The sequence below is a fragment of the Chanodichthys erythropterus genome, chromosome 17 (assembly GCF_024489055.1).
Source record: "Chanodichthys erythropterus isolate Z2021 chromosome 17, ASM2448905v1, whole genome shotgun sequence".
Taxonomy (NCBI): Eukaryota; Metazoa; Chordata; class Actinopteri; order Cypriniformes; family Xenocyprididae; genus Chanodichthys; species Chanodichthys erythropterus.
The window spans coordinates 8951672-8971448 of NC_090237.1; the positions used below are offsets into that span (position 1 = coordinate 8951672).

General features: G+C 36.3%; 1 protein-coding gene across 1 annotated transcript in view; it reads right to left on the minus strand.

The window, feature by feature from the left end:
- Positions 1-5577: 5577 nt before the first annotated feature.
- The window catches only part of cadm2b (cell adhesion molecule 2b), a 262725-nt gene continuing 248525 nt past the window's right edge, over positions 5578-19777 (minus strand). The window contains exons 9-10 of the mRNA XM_067365694.1: positions 5803-5925; positions 5578-5696 (exon numbers count right to left, since the gene is read on the minus strand). Coding sequence (XP_067221795.1) covers positions 5578-5696; positions 5803-5925 — 242 coding nt within the window. The remainder of the gene's footprint in view (positions 5697-5802; positions 5926-19777) is intronic.

The following is a 19777-nucleotide window of genomic DNA, read 5'->3' on the forward strand; positions in this document are numbered from 1 at the left end:
GCCAGCTCCTCCTCTTTGGACGTCCAGTGGGGTGGAGAGATAGAGTTGAAGGTAGGGTTAGAGTATGATTAGGGTGTGGTTGTACATCTCTCTCCTTCTCGCTGGCAGTGAGCTCCACCCATTTGCTCTGCAGTGAGCACCTTCTCTAAAAGTTTACTCCTTTACTCCTACCCATTTCTCATGCATCCAACATGTTTTCTACAAGAAATTACTGTTCGCTTACTATCTAATCTGACTCGACATATGGCTTTGTTAGGAGATAATCAAATTTGCTTCACCTATGAGCGGTCATAATGTTTTGGCTCATCAGTTTATAGTTTGAAATAGGGCTTTTCACACTGCACTTAACCCTGGGTTATTGTTCTAAACACTGCTTTTAACCATGGCTAAAGGAATGTTTCACACTTGTAATTTAGAAGTGGGGTTAGCACTGCTTTTTACCCGGGGTTATGAAACCCTGCTCCAGAGCAGGGTTAGCACCGCTTTTGCCGTGTTAACCCCATATTGCGGTGCCAAATAAACGATGCTGTGTAAGAATGTTACAACTAGATGCTTAGCAACAGATAACCAATTGCGTGCCTCCCCAGACAGCAACATAGTGTGGCCCAGATCCGGCCCACATCTGGTACATGTGGATTACACGCGGACCAGATGTGGACCGGATCTGGCTCAACATTATGTTGCTGTCAGGGTCATATTCACATGCTTTAGTCAGTCACTGAGACACTGCACATTGTATTTAAACACTAAATTGTGTTTGAGAGGAAAACTGTCAAATGCTGGCTGAAAATGGGACAGTTTGTGTGAACAAGAGACCTTTTCATTTTTACCTTTGTAGTCCGAAATGTCCATTCAGTACAAACTCAATAGTACAGTCGTCAATACGAGGATTTAGGAATGTACAACGTGAAACGTCAGCTTATGAATACCCAAGATTAACTGTTAACTTGGGGTAAATTAAGAGCAGTGTGAAATGTGAAGCAAGATAACCCAGGATTCCATTTACCCGGGGTTTAAAATGATTCAGGGTTAACTATTTCAAGTGTGTAAAGCCCTAATGTGTGTTTTTACAAACACATAGAATGCAATCATTTTGTTTCCTGCCTGTAATGGATTCACTTGGCTCTCAAGAGTCACAACAAGTATTTCTACACCATGCGGAATGATTAGCAGTGAAGTGCAACAATCGCCGTTTTTGATGTCACATTTTTATTACTTTGCTGCCGAGCGAGTGGAGGTAAACAACCACATTGTCAGCTCTTTTGTAATATAGCACTGGTATGTCTGATTCATTCTAGAGAATTGGTTCGTCTTAAGGTTGGCATGAAACTGAAATTGCAATCGTATTTTCTTCTCTATTGTGATGTATACGCAAGTGAAACAGCTTCTTGAACAAGAAAAAATTGAGGACGGGACTTGATTTTGTCCATTGGGAATTGATTGGATGATTGTGGTTTGCTATTGGTGAATCTCATGTGAGTGACAGGTTGTCCCTCCCTCGCTGGATAGAGGCACAGAATAGAAGTCCTCCCTATTTCACAAAGATCCACCCGCTTGGAGATTTCTGGCCTCCCACTGTTTTGAAATCTCAAACTATAGCTGATAAGCAAATTGAGAACAGGCCAAAAAATATTCCATGTTAACTGCACTGGGAGAATATCAATCCTAATAATGAAGTCTCTCGGGATGTTACGCAGATGGCAGGTTCTAGCTTAATACAACTAATAAAAATGATTGGAATCTTTGAACTAGATGTTTGAAACTAACATACAAAACCACTCCTAAAGAATATATGTACATTTTTGTTATTGAACCTTTAAATGAAATCCTCATAGCAACAACTACTGTAGCTAGTAAATGAAGACTCAGTCCTTTGTTGTTATTTTTTTTAGAATTACAATGATTATGGTGAAATTGGTAGTGATGGTGGTAGTAATACTATTACTAAATATCATCAGCAACTACAGTTGGGATTTAGCTTAATTTTTTTAATTGGCCCAGAGCCCTGAATGATCATTAACTCCAAACTTAGATGTAAAAACCCATTTGAAAGAAGATCAGTTTCAGTTGTTGTGTTGTAATGTTTGTTTCAGTTTTAATGGTTAATTCCATCAATTAAAGATGACCCACCAGCATTAAACATACAGCATACAATCTTTGTGAGCGCAGAGAAATATAATGGTTTTGTGTCGGTTATTCTGTTAAGCCTCAGTCTAGATTTAAGGCTGAACACACTGCATTGCTCCTTACGAAATTTTTCGATCTCCTCAAATCCTTTCCTGTAATTTTTCTGGCAACTTGCACTATGGATTATGTAAAGCTGTCACCATGGTGGTACAGAGGGAAGAAGGACAGGATTTGAAAGTTTCAGAGGAAAGCCACTTAAAGTTGGAGACAATAAAAGCTTTGAGAAAAGAAGTGCCACCGCATACTCGTGCATTGAGAGCTTCTGGCTCTTGGTGGCAGCATGTAGCCATGAATTCATAATACCAGCCCACTTCAGCATATATAAAAGATTATTCCATCATTCCAGCTCAAAGACCTGATTTACTCACAAATTAACCAGCTAAATATAATGCAAAAATATGACTGCATGTAATTTATTTAAGATCTAAATAAAAAACTAAATAAAAAGTTTTATTTCTCTCTCTCTCTCTATACATGGGTCAATTACGTGATAGGTAATTTTTTTAGTCCAAAGGCCTTAATAATAATAAAAAACAAAGATATGACATCCAAAGTATGTAAGACAGTACAACTAAATCTCTTTTATTGAATCCAAAAGGTTTTAATAACATTTTGCTACATATAAAAGTATATTAAAGAATTTGAAGTGTTAAAAGGTCATTTGGTTTAACTTTCCAAAGGCCAATGTAGCCAATTAATTTGTGATTAAAATATCTTAAAATGAAATAAATGTATATATTTTTTATTCTGGCATGATTTTACAATATCATATATCAACATAGTGCAAAATGGTATTAAAATTGTGTGTAGAAGTCGTTTCTTTGTTATGAGAAAGAATGTCTTGAAAAATTAATTTCATTGATGTCTTTCATACTAACCACTATAAAGTCGAGTCATGCGGTCAATATCATGTGACAGGATGTGACATCATTCAGACACCTGCAAAGGACCACATGGTCATGAAGCAAATTAACTAACTCTCTTTTAACTATTTAAAAAAATGTCCCGAAATTTGGTACAACCGCTACAAAACATGGAAAATGTTGTAATATTTTAAAAACGTACTAAATATAAAATGTTTTATTGTCCTTTTGCTAGCTAGCTGGCAATCTAACTAGCTAGATATCAGCCTGTTAACATTGTTTGAAAATATCGTCATTCAGTATAACCAAAAGTGTCATTTGGTAAAACTGAAATTTTGGTTAAACCAAATGACTTTTTTGGTGACAAACTGTCCATCTTGTAAAAAATGACAAAAGCAGTGTTAACTGATTATAAAAACCACATAATCTCATTGTTAACACTTAATAAAACTTGAAATAAAACTTTAATGACCCATATGTGTATATATGTATGTGTATATATATATATATATATATATATATATATCTATATATATATATATATATATATATATATATATATATATATATGTATATATATATATATATATATATATATATGTATGTGTGTGTGTGTGTGTGTGTGTGTATTACATTATATATAGAGTATGTGTGTTCTGTGTTCACTTGTGTTGCGTGAAGAAGAAAACACAAATCTGAGTTTGTGCATATTTTACTCAGTACTCTGAGTTTTTTTTTTCTTTTCTTACAGAGGCATAGTTTGAAAAAGTTGAATATTTAATGTAAAAGCAACCTCACACATTTTCCCATACAGCAAAAAAAACAAAACAAAAAAAAAACAATAGGGCAAATCAAAAGTTTTTAGAAAAATGTATTAGATCTAGTTGATGTTATAAAGAGTGAAATAAAGTATGAACACTGGAAACATGTTTCATAAAAACGTACATTGAAGGTTATGCTTCTCCAGAGCTTCAATGTGTGGTCGTATGTTTTGTTGCAAACACAAAGGCAATAATGGTGATTGTTGTTCTGACCTTCTCATGAACAAAAGATATCTGTTCACAAGCTTATAAAAAGCACTAATAATAATGTATTGTGTTTGTCCATCAGATTTTACCCAATAAATTAGTATTAATGACAAGCATCCGTCGGGACATACTTAGTGTAGAGAGGCTAAAATGGAATCGCGCACATGTAGCATTAAACAGAGCAGTAAAGATTTCAAAGAATTCAATTAAATAAACAGCTTACCAAATGCTCAAGTATACACATTATATACATTCCCTGGGCTGGGACAAAACAAACTAACAAACAAATATTTTCTTTACTTATATGAACTAATTGTATGGGACACTTGAAATAGATATTTTGACATTTGTTTTCTCATATATATATATATATATATATATATATATGGGATCCTATACTTTAACAATGTTCCACCAATAATCACTTTAGCAAAGTAATATACAGCAATATTAACAAGGGTCGGTGAGCGAATCGAAATGAAACAAAGCCAAACTTCCATTCAAAATGGCTGTTTAGATCAATTCACAAGGCGAGAACAAAAATTCATTCACTCGAGCGATAAAAGACAAATTCAATTAGGCTCTTCTTTTCATCCTGAGACTGTCTAAACCAATGACATTTTACAATGACTTTGTGCTTACGTTTGATACATTTTCAGGTTTGAAATAAACGCTCTGGGGGAAAATATTAACAGTGCAAGAATATACAGACAGGTATGATGGGAATAGAAAATAATCTCACTTCTAATGGTTCCACACCAATTCTCATTTGTGCTTCATTGACTTCCTGCCATTTTCAATCTGCCGGCTTGTTTCGGGTGTCCGTACGTTACGTAATTGTCCGTATGTCTTGGGCATATTCTTTATTACAGGGGGTACTTCAAAAAAACACCCACTTTCACAATGGAAAACAACAGACACGCACACACAAAGACAGTACATGATATTTACATTATACATCTCACATATTCTTGTCTTAAAGCGTAATTATTGGCAAAGCCAAGGTTTTCCGACTTGAGATGAACCACATTTCTTGCCGCTCCCTGGTAATATCTGTAAAAAGGTATATAACAGGCACAGTGAGGGTGGTTGAGAAATCAGTATTCACTGGGAAATTAAATGAATAAACACAGCAACAAACATGACAAGCACATGTCTGTATATTTTGGCACTTGGCAAATCAAACGGGGGGCATTTTGGAGGGGTGGGATAGGGTTTTTGGCCTAAATGGACCTGGTGTTACAGTTACAAACTCAACTGATTTTTAGTTTCATTTGAAGTATTTATTTGATTTATTTTTTTGGACGATTAGGATTCGTTTATAAAAAGGCAACATTCTTTTGCAGCAGGTGGCGTGTCGAATTTGGCCTTAAAGAGGTTCGCAAACAGAGACAAAGCCAGACCAGACTAGTGCTGTTAGGGAGCGGAGCGCTATAACGCCTCCTCTGCTGGCTCGCAGTGTTGCCGTGACAATACTGAACAGAAAAAAAACAGAGGTGCTAAATGAAGTACTCTTTCTTTTCCTCTGCATGTGCGTGGTTCCCCTCCGCATTGATGATGGCAGTGTCTGCGTCAGGGGCGTCCTCCGCTCCTTTGGCCTCATTGGTTAAGTATGTCCCTGTCCACACAGTCCCACATAGGTCACATAGACACATAAGGTACAACAGTGGACATGTTGAAGCATTTTGCACACTATAGGGCGAGAGAGGGGAGGGAAGCCGTACCTTTGTGCCTGGCCAGATATCGGCCCAGGACGATGATGAAGCACAGGGTGATGAAGACCACCACGGCCACCACTCCGCCGATGAGCGCGTGGTCGGGGCCGTGCTGCGTCAGGGCGTTAGGATCTGGAGGAGGAGGAGGAGACGGAGAGAGGACGGCGTGAAAAGATGCTTTTGATTTGCGCTCTGCACACCAGTGGAACAACCGCTATAATTAGCCAATTATGGGTCGGTGTGTTAATATAAGACGCGTGGACTCATTACTTCCCACAATTCACTAAATACAGTTGTAAGTATCTCAGCTGGAGCAGGCAGTCATTTCATTTTCTCACTTGATACCATTCAGTTTGGATATTTTAAAACACTGCTTTCATATAATTTACAAACCACACTGAACTGTGTGTGAACCGTAGCCCAGACCGTCGTGCTGTAGACCTCACATTTGTGCTACGTTTTTAATTATGTGTTAAATCGTGCAGGTTGTTGAGGAAAATACGGCTTTCTAAGTGATCACACTTTTTGATTTTATGTCTTGCAGACGAGAAGATGAAAATCAAAAAATCCATTAAACTAACCAAGACTATCACATAAGACAAATGCAAATAAAATTTCCAAAATGTGCGTTTAAAAAAAATAAAAAATTAAGGATAAACGTATTATTTGGTAAAATTTGATAAAATCCTTGATGCACATCAAAAAAGTCATATGACTAAAGCCAAGACAGTCTCATGACAACTTGTATTTGTACATGGTGAAATCGAAACATATTGCATAACATTTGTGTACTTTTCCCATTAGAATCATGCTTAGGTTCAGGTCTGGGTCATTTGTTTTTGTAATGCTCAACTTGTCAGACTTATTCCTTAAAGGGATAGTTCATCCAAAAAAGAAAATTCTGTCATTACCCTCATGTCATTCCAAACCCATAAAATCTCCATTAATATTTTGTAAATGAACTGGTAAATGTTTTTTTTTTTTGGTCAAACAAAGCACTCGCTTCATAAAAGTCACATGGATTACTTTAATCATGCCTTTCTCGGCCTTGAAAGTGGTAGTTGCAAAGGCTGTCAATGGAGGAACAGAAAGCGCACATATTTCATTTAAAATATCTTAATTATTGTTTCGAAGATGAATGATTGTCTTTCGGGTGTGGAACAACATGAGTGTGAGTAATTATTGACAGAATTTTCATTTTTGGGTAAATCATCATCTTGTTTTTTGTTAGGGCACTGTCCCAAATGGCACACTTCATATGCACTTATGGTCTTGTGGACTTACAATGGCACACGGCAGTCCATGAGACCATAAGGTGTCCCGTTTGTCATTTTAGGTTTCAGAAGGGTGCTTGCAAGCGCGGTCGATATGCGAGCTCAAAACGCCGTTATGACTGGTAGGAAGACCGCGAGTGTTTAGGGTACCTTTTGGGACAGAGCGTTAGTCAGCATGCACTGAACTACAAGTCATTTATTACATTTAATTAAAGAGGTACAGTAGAAACACCCTGGCTACCACCCAGACCTTTTTAACTCTTTCCGCACCATTAGGGGGTGCTATTACGCATCTTCTGAAAGAGTAGAAAATCTCCAGATCAAAACACAAGCAAAAAAAGAAGCAGAAACAAGCGATAAAAGCATTGTTTATACACGTTGTAGTCTTTGACAAAAGCACAATTTTCTCAGCTTTTTGTTCAAAATGTTACTTTTTTATGAAACTTACCCACATTTAAGTACTGATAAAAAGGAACGCATGAAGCTTGAATAGTATTTTTTGTTTGTTTGTATAAAAGCAAAGGCTCTGTTCTTTCGTTTGACATATTGCATGTTCAGATATTCATTCAACAAAATATTCTGGGGGCCATGAAAGGTTTGAGAAATTGAACTGCCGGCGGAAGATATTTTGAAGAATTTAGGTACCAAACAGTTGATGGGCCCCATTGACTTCCATAGTATGGAAAAAAAAAAAAAATACTATGGAAGTCAATGGGGTCCATCAACTGTTTGGTTACAAACATTCTTCAAAATGTCTTCTTTTGTGACAGAATTTTCATTTTTGGGTGAACTATCACTTTAAAACCCATTTATAATCTTTTGAATCATAAGCTTTTAGAAAAATATATATATATTTTTTTTACATACACTGATATTGTCATGATGCTTTAATAAATGTGTATATATATATATATATATATATATGAAGAGTTCAGATGCAAAAGCCTCTAAGTGCCATCTGAAATTTTCTTCTAAAATTAGCATTTTTATCAAGCTTGTTTGTTTATGTTCAGTTAATTCATTTTAATGGCAATGAAAATGACCTATTAATTGACATGAAAATGAAATTACTGAACCTAAACATACAAACTTGATAAAAATGCTCATTTTAGAAGAAAATTCCAGACAGCATTTAGAGGCTTTTGCATCTGAACTCTTCATATATAATATATATATATATATATATTACTGCCATATGACTTCCCCATGCAGTCAAATTGAGTGATTGTAAACTAGTGTTTATTCCATGCCGGATCATAGACACATCCCCAGTATGTCATGCTGCTTTGAGTTTTGGAGCCACATCAATTTAGAGCCAATGTTCTACTGACTTTCAATAGGCAGCAGGAGGGGGGAGGTGGAGGGGGGGATTTATCATTACAAGCAAATGCTGAACAGCTACCAAAGACCTGTCATATCTCACACAGCCCTGCAAGGACCAAAGTGACTCAATCCTTGCCGATATACAACAAGTTTAAAAACGGCAGGGGTTGTGGCAGGCTGATTTGTCTCCTGGGTTTAACTTTGAGTGAGCGAGCGCAGACTAGGGTGAATTTGGTCGCCTCTGAACTTCTACTGAATAAATCGCCACCCGGAGTCGTGAATCTTAAGCTCCCACTGCGGATAGCTTAGTACGCTAGACAGCTAGTGCTGCCACTACCTGCCTCGAATGCGTAGGAGGATTAGTTCACCTAAAAATGATCATTCTTTCTTCTGTGGAATACAAAAGGTGAATTTTTGATAAATAGCTTGGCCACTCTATTTTCCATAATGAAAGTTTATGAGTACTGGGAACAAAATTTAAGTTGTTATGAACTGAAAATCTTGTCCTGTATGCTGTTAAAGGGATAGTTCACCCAAAAATGAAAATGTGATGTTTATCTGCTTACCCCCAGTGCATCCAAGATGTAGGTGATTTTTTTCTTCAGTCGAACACAAATTATGATTTTTAACTGCAACCGCTGCCGTCTGTCAGTCAAATAATAGCAGTGATTGGGAACTTGAACAATAAGAGTCGAAAAAACTTCCATAGACAAATCCAAATTAAACCCTGCAGCTCGTGACGGCACATTAATGTCCTAAGACACGAAACGATCGGTTTGTGCAAGAAACCGAACAGTATTTATATCATTTTTACCTCTAATACACCACTATGTCCAACTGCGTTCAGCACTCGCTTAGTGAGGTCTGATCGCGCTCTGACAACGGAAGTGATGTCTCGCGCTCATTGAAGTATATGGGCGAGACATCACTTCCGTCTTCAGAACGCGTTTTTTGACCTCACTAACAGGAAGCTGAACGAAGTTGGATATAGTGGTGTATTAGAGGTAAAAAATATATAAAAATGTTCGGTTTCTCGCACAAACCGATCGTTTCGTGTCTTAGGACATTAATGTGTCATCACGAGCCGCAGGTTTTAATTTTGATTTGTCTAAGCAAGTTTTATTTACTGTTATAGTTGAAGTTCCCATCCACTGCTATTATTTGACTGACAGACGGCAGCGGTTGCAGTTAAAAATCATAATTTGTGTTCGACTGAAGAAAAAAAGTCACCTACATCTTGGATGCACTGGGGGTAAGCAGATAAACATCAAATTTTCATTTTTGGGTGAACTATCCCTTTAATCACTGTGACCAAATCATTGAGTCAGTGAGTTGAACCAGATAAGGTTCTTGATTCATTTTGGAAACTGAAGCAATTGATTTACTGTAAATATCTATAAATAATAATAATGGATTTGCTCATAGTACTACTTACAAGAAGGGGCCAAAGAATATTTTTAGAGTATAACAAATTAAATTTTGGCTTGTTTCGCTACTTTTGTGGAGCTTTTTCTTTTATGGTATAATTTTTCAAGCTTAAAGGTGCAGTAAACGATTTCTGTTGAAAGTGGATCGAACCGAGTACCACAACACACTTGTAGCCAATCAGCAGTAGGGGGCGTGTCCACTTATGATGGGGGAGGAGAGAGAGAGAGCAAGAGGAAGATTTGAAGAAAGACTGTAGAGGGAGAGATGGCTGAGAGACATTACAAATGAGAAAAGGTCGGAGGAACATCACTGGAAACAATTGAGAAAGAGCTATCGATCTGTCAATCCTTTCCTTGTCCGGTCCGGGTGAGGTTTCCTGTGTTGAGTCAAATTAAGCCGCAGGCTCCACTCCTGGTGGTGCCCTTCCACCAATTCCTTTAAGTTTCAGCTTTGCAACCATACTCCCCCTGGAGCCCAAAGACTTGTGGTTTCCCACACACTGTTATGATCAGGCAAGAGCTTTAGGACCCGTGTTAATATCAGAAAAGCTTTCCAATGCTGGAGAGACAGAAGTGGGAGGGCCTGAAAATCTGCTCCAAATGTAAGTAACATTGTTTTTACTTTGCTTCAGATGAGACATCCACTCTTGCATTGTGTGTTTGTGCAATGACGAGAGGGGTGTGTTTGTTTGGGTTGATTTCAAATATTCAAATAATGTTTCTCAGAAATTGCTTACTGCACCTTTAAATGCTCATTCAGGCCAGGATATTCTTTAAAAAAAATTCCCTTTTGTGTTCCACAGAATAAAGTCAAACAGGTTTGGATCAACATGATGGTGACAGGACTTTCATTTTTAGGTGAAATATCCCTTTAACCTCACTTGAAGGGAACAGGACAAAATGGGTTTTTGTTTGACCTGGAGCAATTGTGTCCTGACACAGCACCTTTTGGCCCTGCATTGGGTGCCATTTCAGTGCTTCTGCAAGGGTGTAAACTTTAACTATGTGTCTTTATTGCACTTCGAACTTGCTCTCATTAGCTCATAGTGATGAATGGCTCTCACTTCTGCTGCGCTTGGCAAAGTGACCCTGGGAGATGTGTAGAACAGGGACTTCTGCAGACCCATTTTTAACACATAAATGAACCCATTTTGTTCAATTAACATTGTGCTTTGTTTTGAGGCACAATAAAAGCCATGTGGAAATTAAGTTCAAAGAATGGTATGCTTTATAAGAGGCTGTTCAGAATCAAGTACACCAATCTTGATTCATGAGATTTGCTTCACTCCAATTTTGACAGCCTATGGTGTGCTGTATTTGCTGCCTAATCATTTTTACATACACAAATCCAGATATCAGATCAGATTTAACTCGCTATGTAGTATTTTTAAAATATATAAAGCTTATACTATAAAGCACTTTTTGTAAATTGCTATGGATGTCTGCTAAATGCTTTTTATTGTAAATCTGAATAAATTTAGAAGACCGTCATGGCAAAATAATAATAACAAAATGGAAAGACGTTCAGATTTAAATCCATTGTGGATCTTTTTCTATGCCATTATGATAAACAAAATGGGCTTTAACTTCCAAAAATGACTGCACATTTACACAGCAAAGCCATTATTTCTTCAGATGTCTTTCATTTTCTTATGAATATGCAGTTTGATAATATAGTTCAATTTATGGACTGCATTAAACGCCCCCAACTCTGAATGAACTGTGTAGCATGATTTCAAGCTGCTCTTCCAATTTCATTTTTCTCATTTAAATGAGCCTCAGGAATTATATACTACATTTACAATTCAAAAAGTTTATTTATTCTATTGCTATATTTCTCTTTGCCGTCTCGGCTTTGTGGATGGCTGTTGCTTAGAAATGTAGAGTTTTGCATATCCCTTGATAATAAGGATATTGGCTGTTCATTATGGCATCTTGTGAATAGATGGTTTTAAAGCAGCGATAAGAATAATGATGTTTGTCTTGTTGTGCTGTACATCATCTTTAATTAAGGGCAGGATTCACATTCTAGAGCTTGTGTGGGACAGGAATGTCTCCTCATTTATTCACATGCACACTCGCTGATCACTTCTTTTATTCGAGGTCCTTTAATATCGATTCTCATCATGATTGTAAAATGTGGGAATGTGCTTGCTGTATTTGACCTTGGTTGTGTCAAGCTAGAAAAAAATACTGCATTTATTTGAATTTTTAACCCACGAAGATTTCCGTGACTGGGAAAAAGAGCCGCTGCTGATGCTTCGCTATGACCCATCTTAAAGAAATGTCTTTGACCAATCCTACCTTACCAGCTGTATTATCAGGCTTTTGCCCATTTTTAAATAGGTCTATGAAAGTCCTGTATATTTGGATTGTTGAATACAGATGTTTACAAAAATTATCCAAAATACACAATATAATGTTGTTTCTGTGGCACTTATAAAAGTGACAGAATATATATATATATATATATAGAAATTAATACTTTTATTTATACTTTTTATTCATATATATTATATATATATATATATATATATATATATATATATATATATATATATATATATATATATATATATATATATATAAAATATATATGAATAAAAAGTATAAATAAAAGTATTAATTTCTCTCCCGCCCTCAAATTTTGAATATTGATTTTCAGCTTAGGACAATAAACAGTTTACTGTTTCTTTTGTTGTTGATCTCAAAGGCTGTGTGTCCAAACTTTGGGGCATTTTACTCAGATTTGTTTAAACTTGGCTATATTTCTAGTACAATATTTTGTCCAATGCTCTACGTGTAAGGCTTTTATCATTCATGGTAACATGAATAAATTCCATTGACCTATTTAAAGACATTTTGGAGAAATATCCAGTGTTGGGGGAAGTTACTTTTAAAAGTAATGCATTACATTATTGCGTTACTACCTAAAAAAAAGTAACTAATTGCATTAGTTACTTTTTATGGAAAGTAATGTGTTACATTACTTTTGCGTTACTTTTTCTCACCTGGGGCCTGTACCATGATGGTAGTTGAACAAACTCAGGGTTATAGGATTAGTTTCGATTTGACAAAACCATGAGGCTGATCATCAACTTTCTCTGTCAACTCAGGCTTTGATCCTGAGTTTGTGGAGCGCGTGCACATAAATCCGTGACATCAGTGGCAAACAGCCAATCACATGCCTTGCAACAGAAATAAACTGTGATTCACTTCTCGCGAGATTCAAAACTCTTTCGCTGAAAAAGAAGAATTTAAATGCATTTACACTAATGGAAAATACTTGTCTGTGAAAGAGGACAAATAAAAGAAATGATCTTTCTCTATCAGTGCAAGTGAAAGTTGTGAAGTTAGTTTATATAGTTGATAATATATAGCGATAGAGACTTAAACATACAAAGTCATATGTAGTCATTTTTAAAGAGTATATTTACTCCTTATTTAGGCCTATATTACATATGATCTATATATATTAATATTCATTGAAACTAAGTGCTTAATAACTACTGTTACACTAAACTTGCGTGTGTGTAATGGATTAATAAAAATATAGATCATATAATTATACAAATCATATAAATTATATTATCATTAAAACCAGACAATTTCATTGTTAAAATATTTGTTTTTACTATATAATGACCTTTAATTTGGAGGAAGAGAAAGTGGGGGAGTGACTTTATTGCGTTGGATGTGTTAGTGTCACTTTGCTCACATCTGATTGGTCCAATTTCAGTTTGAAATCTCTAACCCAGAACATAACCTGCCCCGGAGCAGGTTAGCCGTGGAGCGTATATTACTATGGCGATGAACACCGCTAAAAGTCAAGTTACTTTAATGGTACCTAAAGCCCAGGATTGGCGCAAACTAATCTGAAACTTACCTGGCTATAGCCAGCTAATCCGGCTTCATGGTACAGGCCCCAGGGCTGGGCTTGCTTGTTTGTTTTATAATAATACAAAAAAGTTTTATTTTTGGCAAAGGTAAAGCTCCTTTTTAAACCAAAAGTTAAATTAATTAGCCTCAGGATGAAAGAAATGCAAAATCACACCTGTACAGTACATGTCAATAAATGGGAAAACAAGTAACTTGTTTAACTTGTTTGAAAAAGTAACTCAGTTATTTTGTTGTACTTTTAAAAGTAATGCATTAAAAAAGTAATCTGATTACGTAACTCACGTTACTGGTAATGTGTTACCCCCAACACTGGAAATATCTATTTATCTATTTTACTATTTCATCAGCATATTTTACTAAAACATTCTATAAGTGAGCATCAGCAAAGGATCAAGTCCTTTGAACAGACATGACGGAAGAGAAAACACTTATATCTCCAGATTTATCTTGTCAGAGATTAACAGCTGGCTAATGAAGGTCAAAAGCATGTGTATCAAAAACCGTGCACTCATATTACTTATGAATGGGAGAAAGTGCATGCCTTCTAAATAAAAGAGCCATTTGCTGACTGATTAAGTCATCTTGTCACTGCAGGTTGTGTTCTGAGACGCGTGTTTATGACCGCACATACATGCATTGGCTGGTCTAGCCTGAAAAATAAGCTTTTGTTAAGTAACTGAGCACAAGAAACAACATTTATGGGAAAGTATATGTTAGATTTTGTTGCTTATTTGAAATGTTCTGGGAGCTTTTTTTTGTTTGTTTGTTTTTGGTGAGATTTCAGGATTCCCCCATTCAAGTAGATAGGACTTGGTCTTGGATGCCTGAAATAGCTGCTTGAAGGTGTTGCAAATATGGCTGCCGAGCGAACAGACTTTCCTTGAAAGGGACTTTGATGTGTATCTTTCTGCTGATGGAGCAAAGACACACTGAACTCCTTTGGAAATGAAGCTAGTTTGTGAAAGTAAAGAGATCATTAGTCTCATTCACGGATGGTGACATGTGGCCAGAGACGTAAGTCATTTTGCTTGAGCGTTAATGAATTCCATTAAGATCTCACATGTGAAAGGCCAGAGGCACAAAACAAATGTGTTTTATGGCACACACACACCACCAATCAGAATCTTCATACGTTTTAAATGAACATTTGCATCAAAATAAATCACTGTGGAATTAATTAATGTTGATTTCTTGATTTATAATTTGTGGCAAAGACCCTGTGAAATTGTTCATAGAAACGTCTGTGGAGATCAGAAATGAGGTCTATGGGCAGCACTTTTAATTTGCATTATTATTGGAAAGTTCTAGGTTCAAAACAAGTTAAGCTCTATTGTGGCCTATGGGAGTTTGTTTGTGCCACCGAATAAAAAAATAAGCTAGTAAAAAGAAATTAGCAATAGAGCAATTGTGACTTTTTATCTCACAATTCTGAATTTTTTTCTTGCAACTGCAAGTTTAGATCTCGCAATCAGTATTGGTTGTAATGCATTACGTAATTAATTACTAATTACTTTTCCCTTGAAAAGAACACTCTACTCTCCCTAAGGTACAAAAGTGAAAATATACATCTTTGTACTTTACTTACCCCTAAATGGTACATATTAATACCTTTAAAGGTACATATTAGCACTTTAAAAGTGCATATTAGTTCCTTAAAGGTACATATTAGCACTTTAAAAGTGCATATTAGTTCCTTAAAGGTACATATTAGCACTTTAAAAGTGCATATTAGTTCCTTAAAGGTACATATTAGCACTTTAAAAGTGCATATTAGTTCCTTAAAGGTACATATTAGAACTTTAAAAGTGCATATTAGTTCCTTAAAGGTACATATTAGCACTTTAAAAGTGCATATTAGTTCCTTAAAGGTACATATTAGCACTTTAAAAGTGCATATTAGTTCCTTAAAGGTACATATTAGCACTTTAAAAGTGCATATTAGTTCCTTAAAGGTACATATTAGAACTTTAAAAGTGCATATTAGTTCCTTAAAGGTACATATTAGCACTTTAAAAGTGCATATTAGTTCCTTAAAGGTACATATTAGAACTTTAAAAGTGCATATTAGTTCCTTAAAGGTACATATTAGCACTTTAAAAGTGCATATTAGTTCCTTAAAGGTACATATTAGAACTTTAAAAGTGCATATTAGTTCCTTAAAGGTACATATTAGTACTTTAAAAGTATATGTTAGTTGTAGTTACTTCTGGTGTAATTGCTTTAAATACTATATAGACTATAGAACAATTCTATATAAAATAATAGTGAATTTAACATCAAAATTTTATAGATTTAATCAATAAAATGAATTTAGATAGAGTAATTAGTACAGAAATTTAACTGTTGAAGATGTAATTAGTAGCTTGTAAATAACTTACACAACAACGCTCTTTTAATTAATTTCTGTTAATTTCGTCAGACGAGACGAGACGAAATATGTTAATCAACGACCTTTTTTTTCATGACTAAGACGAGACGATGACAAGACTGCACCACTGTCCAAAAACGCTGACTAAGACTAAATTAACATGCATTATTGTTGACGAAAAAAGACGAGACGAAAATGTTTTGTATAAAATAAAAACTAAGATAGAATCTCTCTTCATTTTTGTCTATTGCCGTCGCTGCTTTTTCATCAGCTGTTACGCCTTTAAAATATTCAGAAGGAGTTCGCGGCTTCGCGCTGTTGCTCAAGTTAAGCCTCGTTGAAGCCTTGTTTACACTGCATGCGTGTGCGGCTCGTTACGGCTCCGGCAAGGTGTTGTTCCTTCCTCTGCACTATGTCAACTCAAAGAAATTTCAAGTTTTTCAACTTCAAATCTCTTGTCGTCAGTTTCTAGTGATGTAAAATATGAGCGGGAGTTTACACAGGGTGATTATTTTGACTTTGTTTTGTATTTGAGCTGCGCGTCTTGGAGGCAAGGCGCCTATCTTTAGCGAAGTGGCGCGGCTGGTGTAAACACAAGCATTGACTAGAGTGGCCGTGTATCAGCTCCGGTAGCCGCGTCGCAGCCGCAACGAGCCGCACACGCGTGCAGTGTAAACAAGGCTTTACAGGTCTCATACGCCTGTGGCTGCAACACGAAACTGCTGAACACACAACACCCAAAGCGAACACGAGTGACGAGCGACGACGACTTGCTAGCTTTTGAATTGTGTTGGTTAAAATAAAATACTCTTCAGAACAGGTTAATCATTTGTGAATGTGCCTCCTAAATCAGAAATTGAAAACCAGACACGTTTAACATTTGCATTCAACAAAAATCTTTCAACAAGTGTATTTTGTCAGGTAATTATGACATTTAACCAATGTTTGAGATATGTGAAACACTTTTTTACTGAAATGTTTATCAGTAATAATCTCAGTAATAATGGGTTATTTTTAAAAAAAGACTACAATTTCTTGACTAAAACTAGACTAAAATTAAAAGACTTTTAGTCGACTAAAACGTGACTAAGATACCTTGAGTTTTCTTTTGACTAAAACTAGACTAAAATGACGAGACGTTTAGTCGACTAAAACTTGACTAACAAAAAAAGATATGTGAATGACTAAATATGACTAAAACTAACAAGGACATTTGGCACAAGACTAAGACTAAGACTAAATTAAAAATAGGTGACGAAATTAACACTACACCGCTCGCAATTTTGACTTTTAGACTCAATTACAAGAAAAAACTCTGAATTGTCAAATATAAACTTGCAACTGCGAGAATTGTGAACAGAATTGTGACTTATTTTTCAGAAATGTTAGATATAAAATCGCAATTAAGTCCAAATTGCACAATATAAACTCGCAATTGTGAGAAAAAAAGTGTCAAATATAAACTCGCAATTGCGAAAAAATTCATAATTGCGAGTTTATTCTGACTTCTCACAAGTGTGACTTTTTTTCTCTCAGATCTGTTAGATTTAAACTCACAACTTAGGAAAAAAAAGTCAGAATTGTGAGATAAAAAGTCGCAATTATCTATTTTTTATTCCCTGGTGGAAACAAGCATCCATAGTGGCCCGCTGTCGATTAACACAGAATACAATTTCAGTCCATCCCTCAGTTTGCAAAAACAAGCGTAAATTGCGTTTATAATAATGCAAGGCATTCTGGATGGTATTTTGTTAGTATTATTATAGTGATATTTAAAAATTCGTAATTAGTTTTGAACCAGTAACGTTCCTTATATAAATATGAACTGTGTTCTAAATAGAGATGGCACCTGAGATACAATCTTAACATGCTGTATATGAGCGCTGTCATATCCACACATTCAATTTGCAGCTCATGTTCACTGTACTCCCAGTGGAATATGGTGTGGGTGGCATAAAATATGATTAGATTTTAAAAACAAATTACAGTTTCTAATTATTAAAATCAATTCCCTGATGGGAGAGCAGGCTAAGGAAATCTGACCTGTGACAAATAGTTAGAACACATCGAGGTGGAACATTCAGCACAGAGACCCCAGTGAAATAGACGTCCAAGCTGAAAAATCAATGGTTCACAAAAAAACAAAACAAACAGGACATAAACTGCACATAGCAAAATAAAACATGTTCTCAAAAGGCCATACCATGCACACACTGATGACATATAGTAACAGTCATTGCTGCAACTCAGTTCTAGTGAGTTAAACAAAAACTTTTTTGTAGCTTTGTGTTTATGCCTTTCAAATGGTCTACTACAAGGACACTGAGCTATCATCTAGAAATGAGTGCTGGTTTCTTCAGTCCGTCTGGTTATTGGAGATAATAACAAAAAAAAAAAAAAAACTAAAGCAGACTTGGAAAAAAAGTCTTATTTTTATATATGATGTACCATTTCATCAAAACTTTCAAATATTTATTTTTCACTAAGGCTCAACTATTTTATGGGTCAGTGACAGCTCATATTTTATGTACAGACTTATTTATTAATATATGTAAATAGGTGTAAAAAATTATATTTGACTATATAATTATTTATTAGTGCTGTCAAACGATTAATTACATCTAAAATAAACACTTTTGTTTTTGCCCCCATTTTTCATGAGCTGAACTCAAAGATCTAAGACTTTTCTATGTACACAAAAGGCCTATTTCTCTCAAATATTGTTCACAAATCTGTCTAAATCCTTGTTAGTGAGCACTTCTCTCTAAGGCTGCTCTAAAATGTGCAGTTTTACTGTATTGGGGAGGTCCGGGGGGGTTTGAAAACCAGTCAGTATCTGGTGTGACCACCATTTGCCTCACGCAGTGCAACATCTCCTTCGCATAGAGTTGATCAGGTTGTTGATTGTGGCCTGTGGAATGTTGGTCCACTCCTCTTCAATGGCTGTGCGAAGTTGCTGGATATTGGCAGGAACTGGAACACGTCGATCAAGAGCATCCCAAACATGCTCAATGGGTGACACGTCCGGTGAGTATGCTGGCCATACAAGAACTGGGATGTTTTCAGCTTCCAGGAACAGTGTACAGATCCTTGCAACATGGGGCCGTGCATTATCATGCTGTAACATTAGGTAATGGTCATGGATGAATGGCACAACAATGGGCCTGAGGATCTCGTCACGGTATCTCTGTGCATTCAAAATGCCATCAATAAAATGCACCTGTGTTCGTTGTCCATAACATACGCCTGCCTATACTATAACCCCCTGGCCACCATGGGCCACTCGATCCACAATGCTGACATCAGCAAACCGCTCACCCACACGACGCCATACACACTGTCTGCCATCTGCCCTGTACAGTGAAAACCGGGATTCATCCGTGAAGAGAACACCTCTCCAAAGTGACAGATGCCATCGAATATGAGCATTTGCCCACTCAAGTCAGTTACGACAACGAACTGCAGTCAGGTCGAGACCCCGATGAGGACGACGGGCATGCAGATGAGCTTCCCTGAGATGGGTTTCTGACAGTTTGCAAACCGATTGTTGGAGCAGTTGTCCGGGTGGCTGGTCTCAGACGATCTTGGAGGTGAAGATGCTGGATGTGGAGGTCCTGGGCTGGTGTGGTTACACGTGGTCTGCCATTGTGAGGCTGGTTGGATGTACTGCCAAATTCTCTGAAAAACCTTTG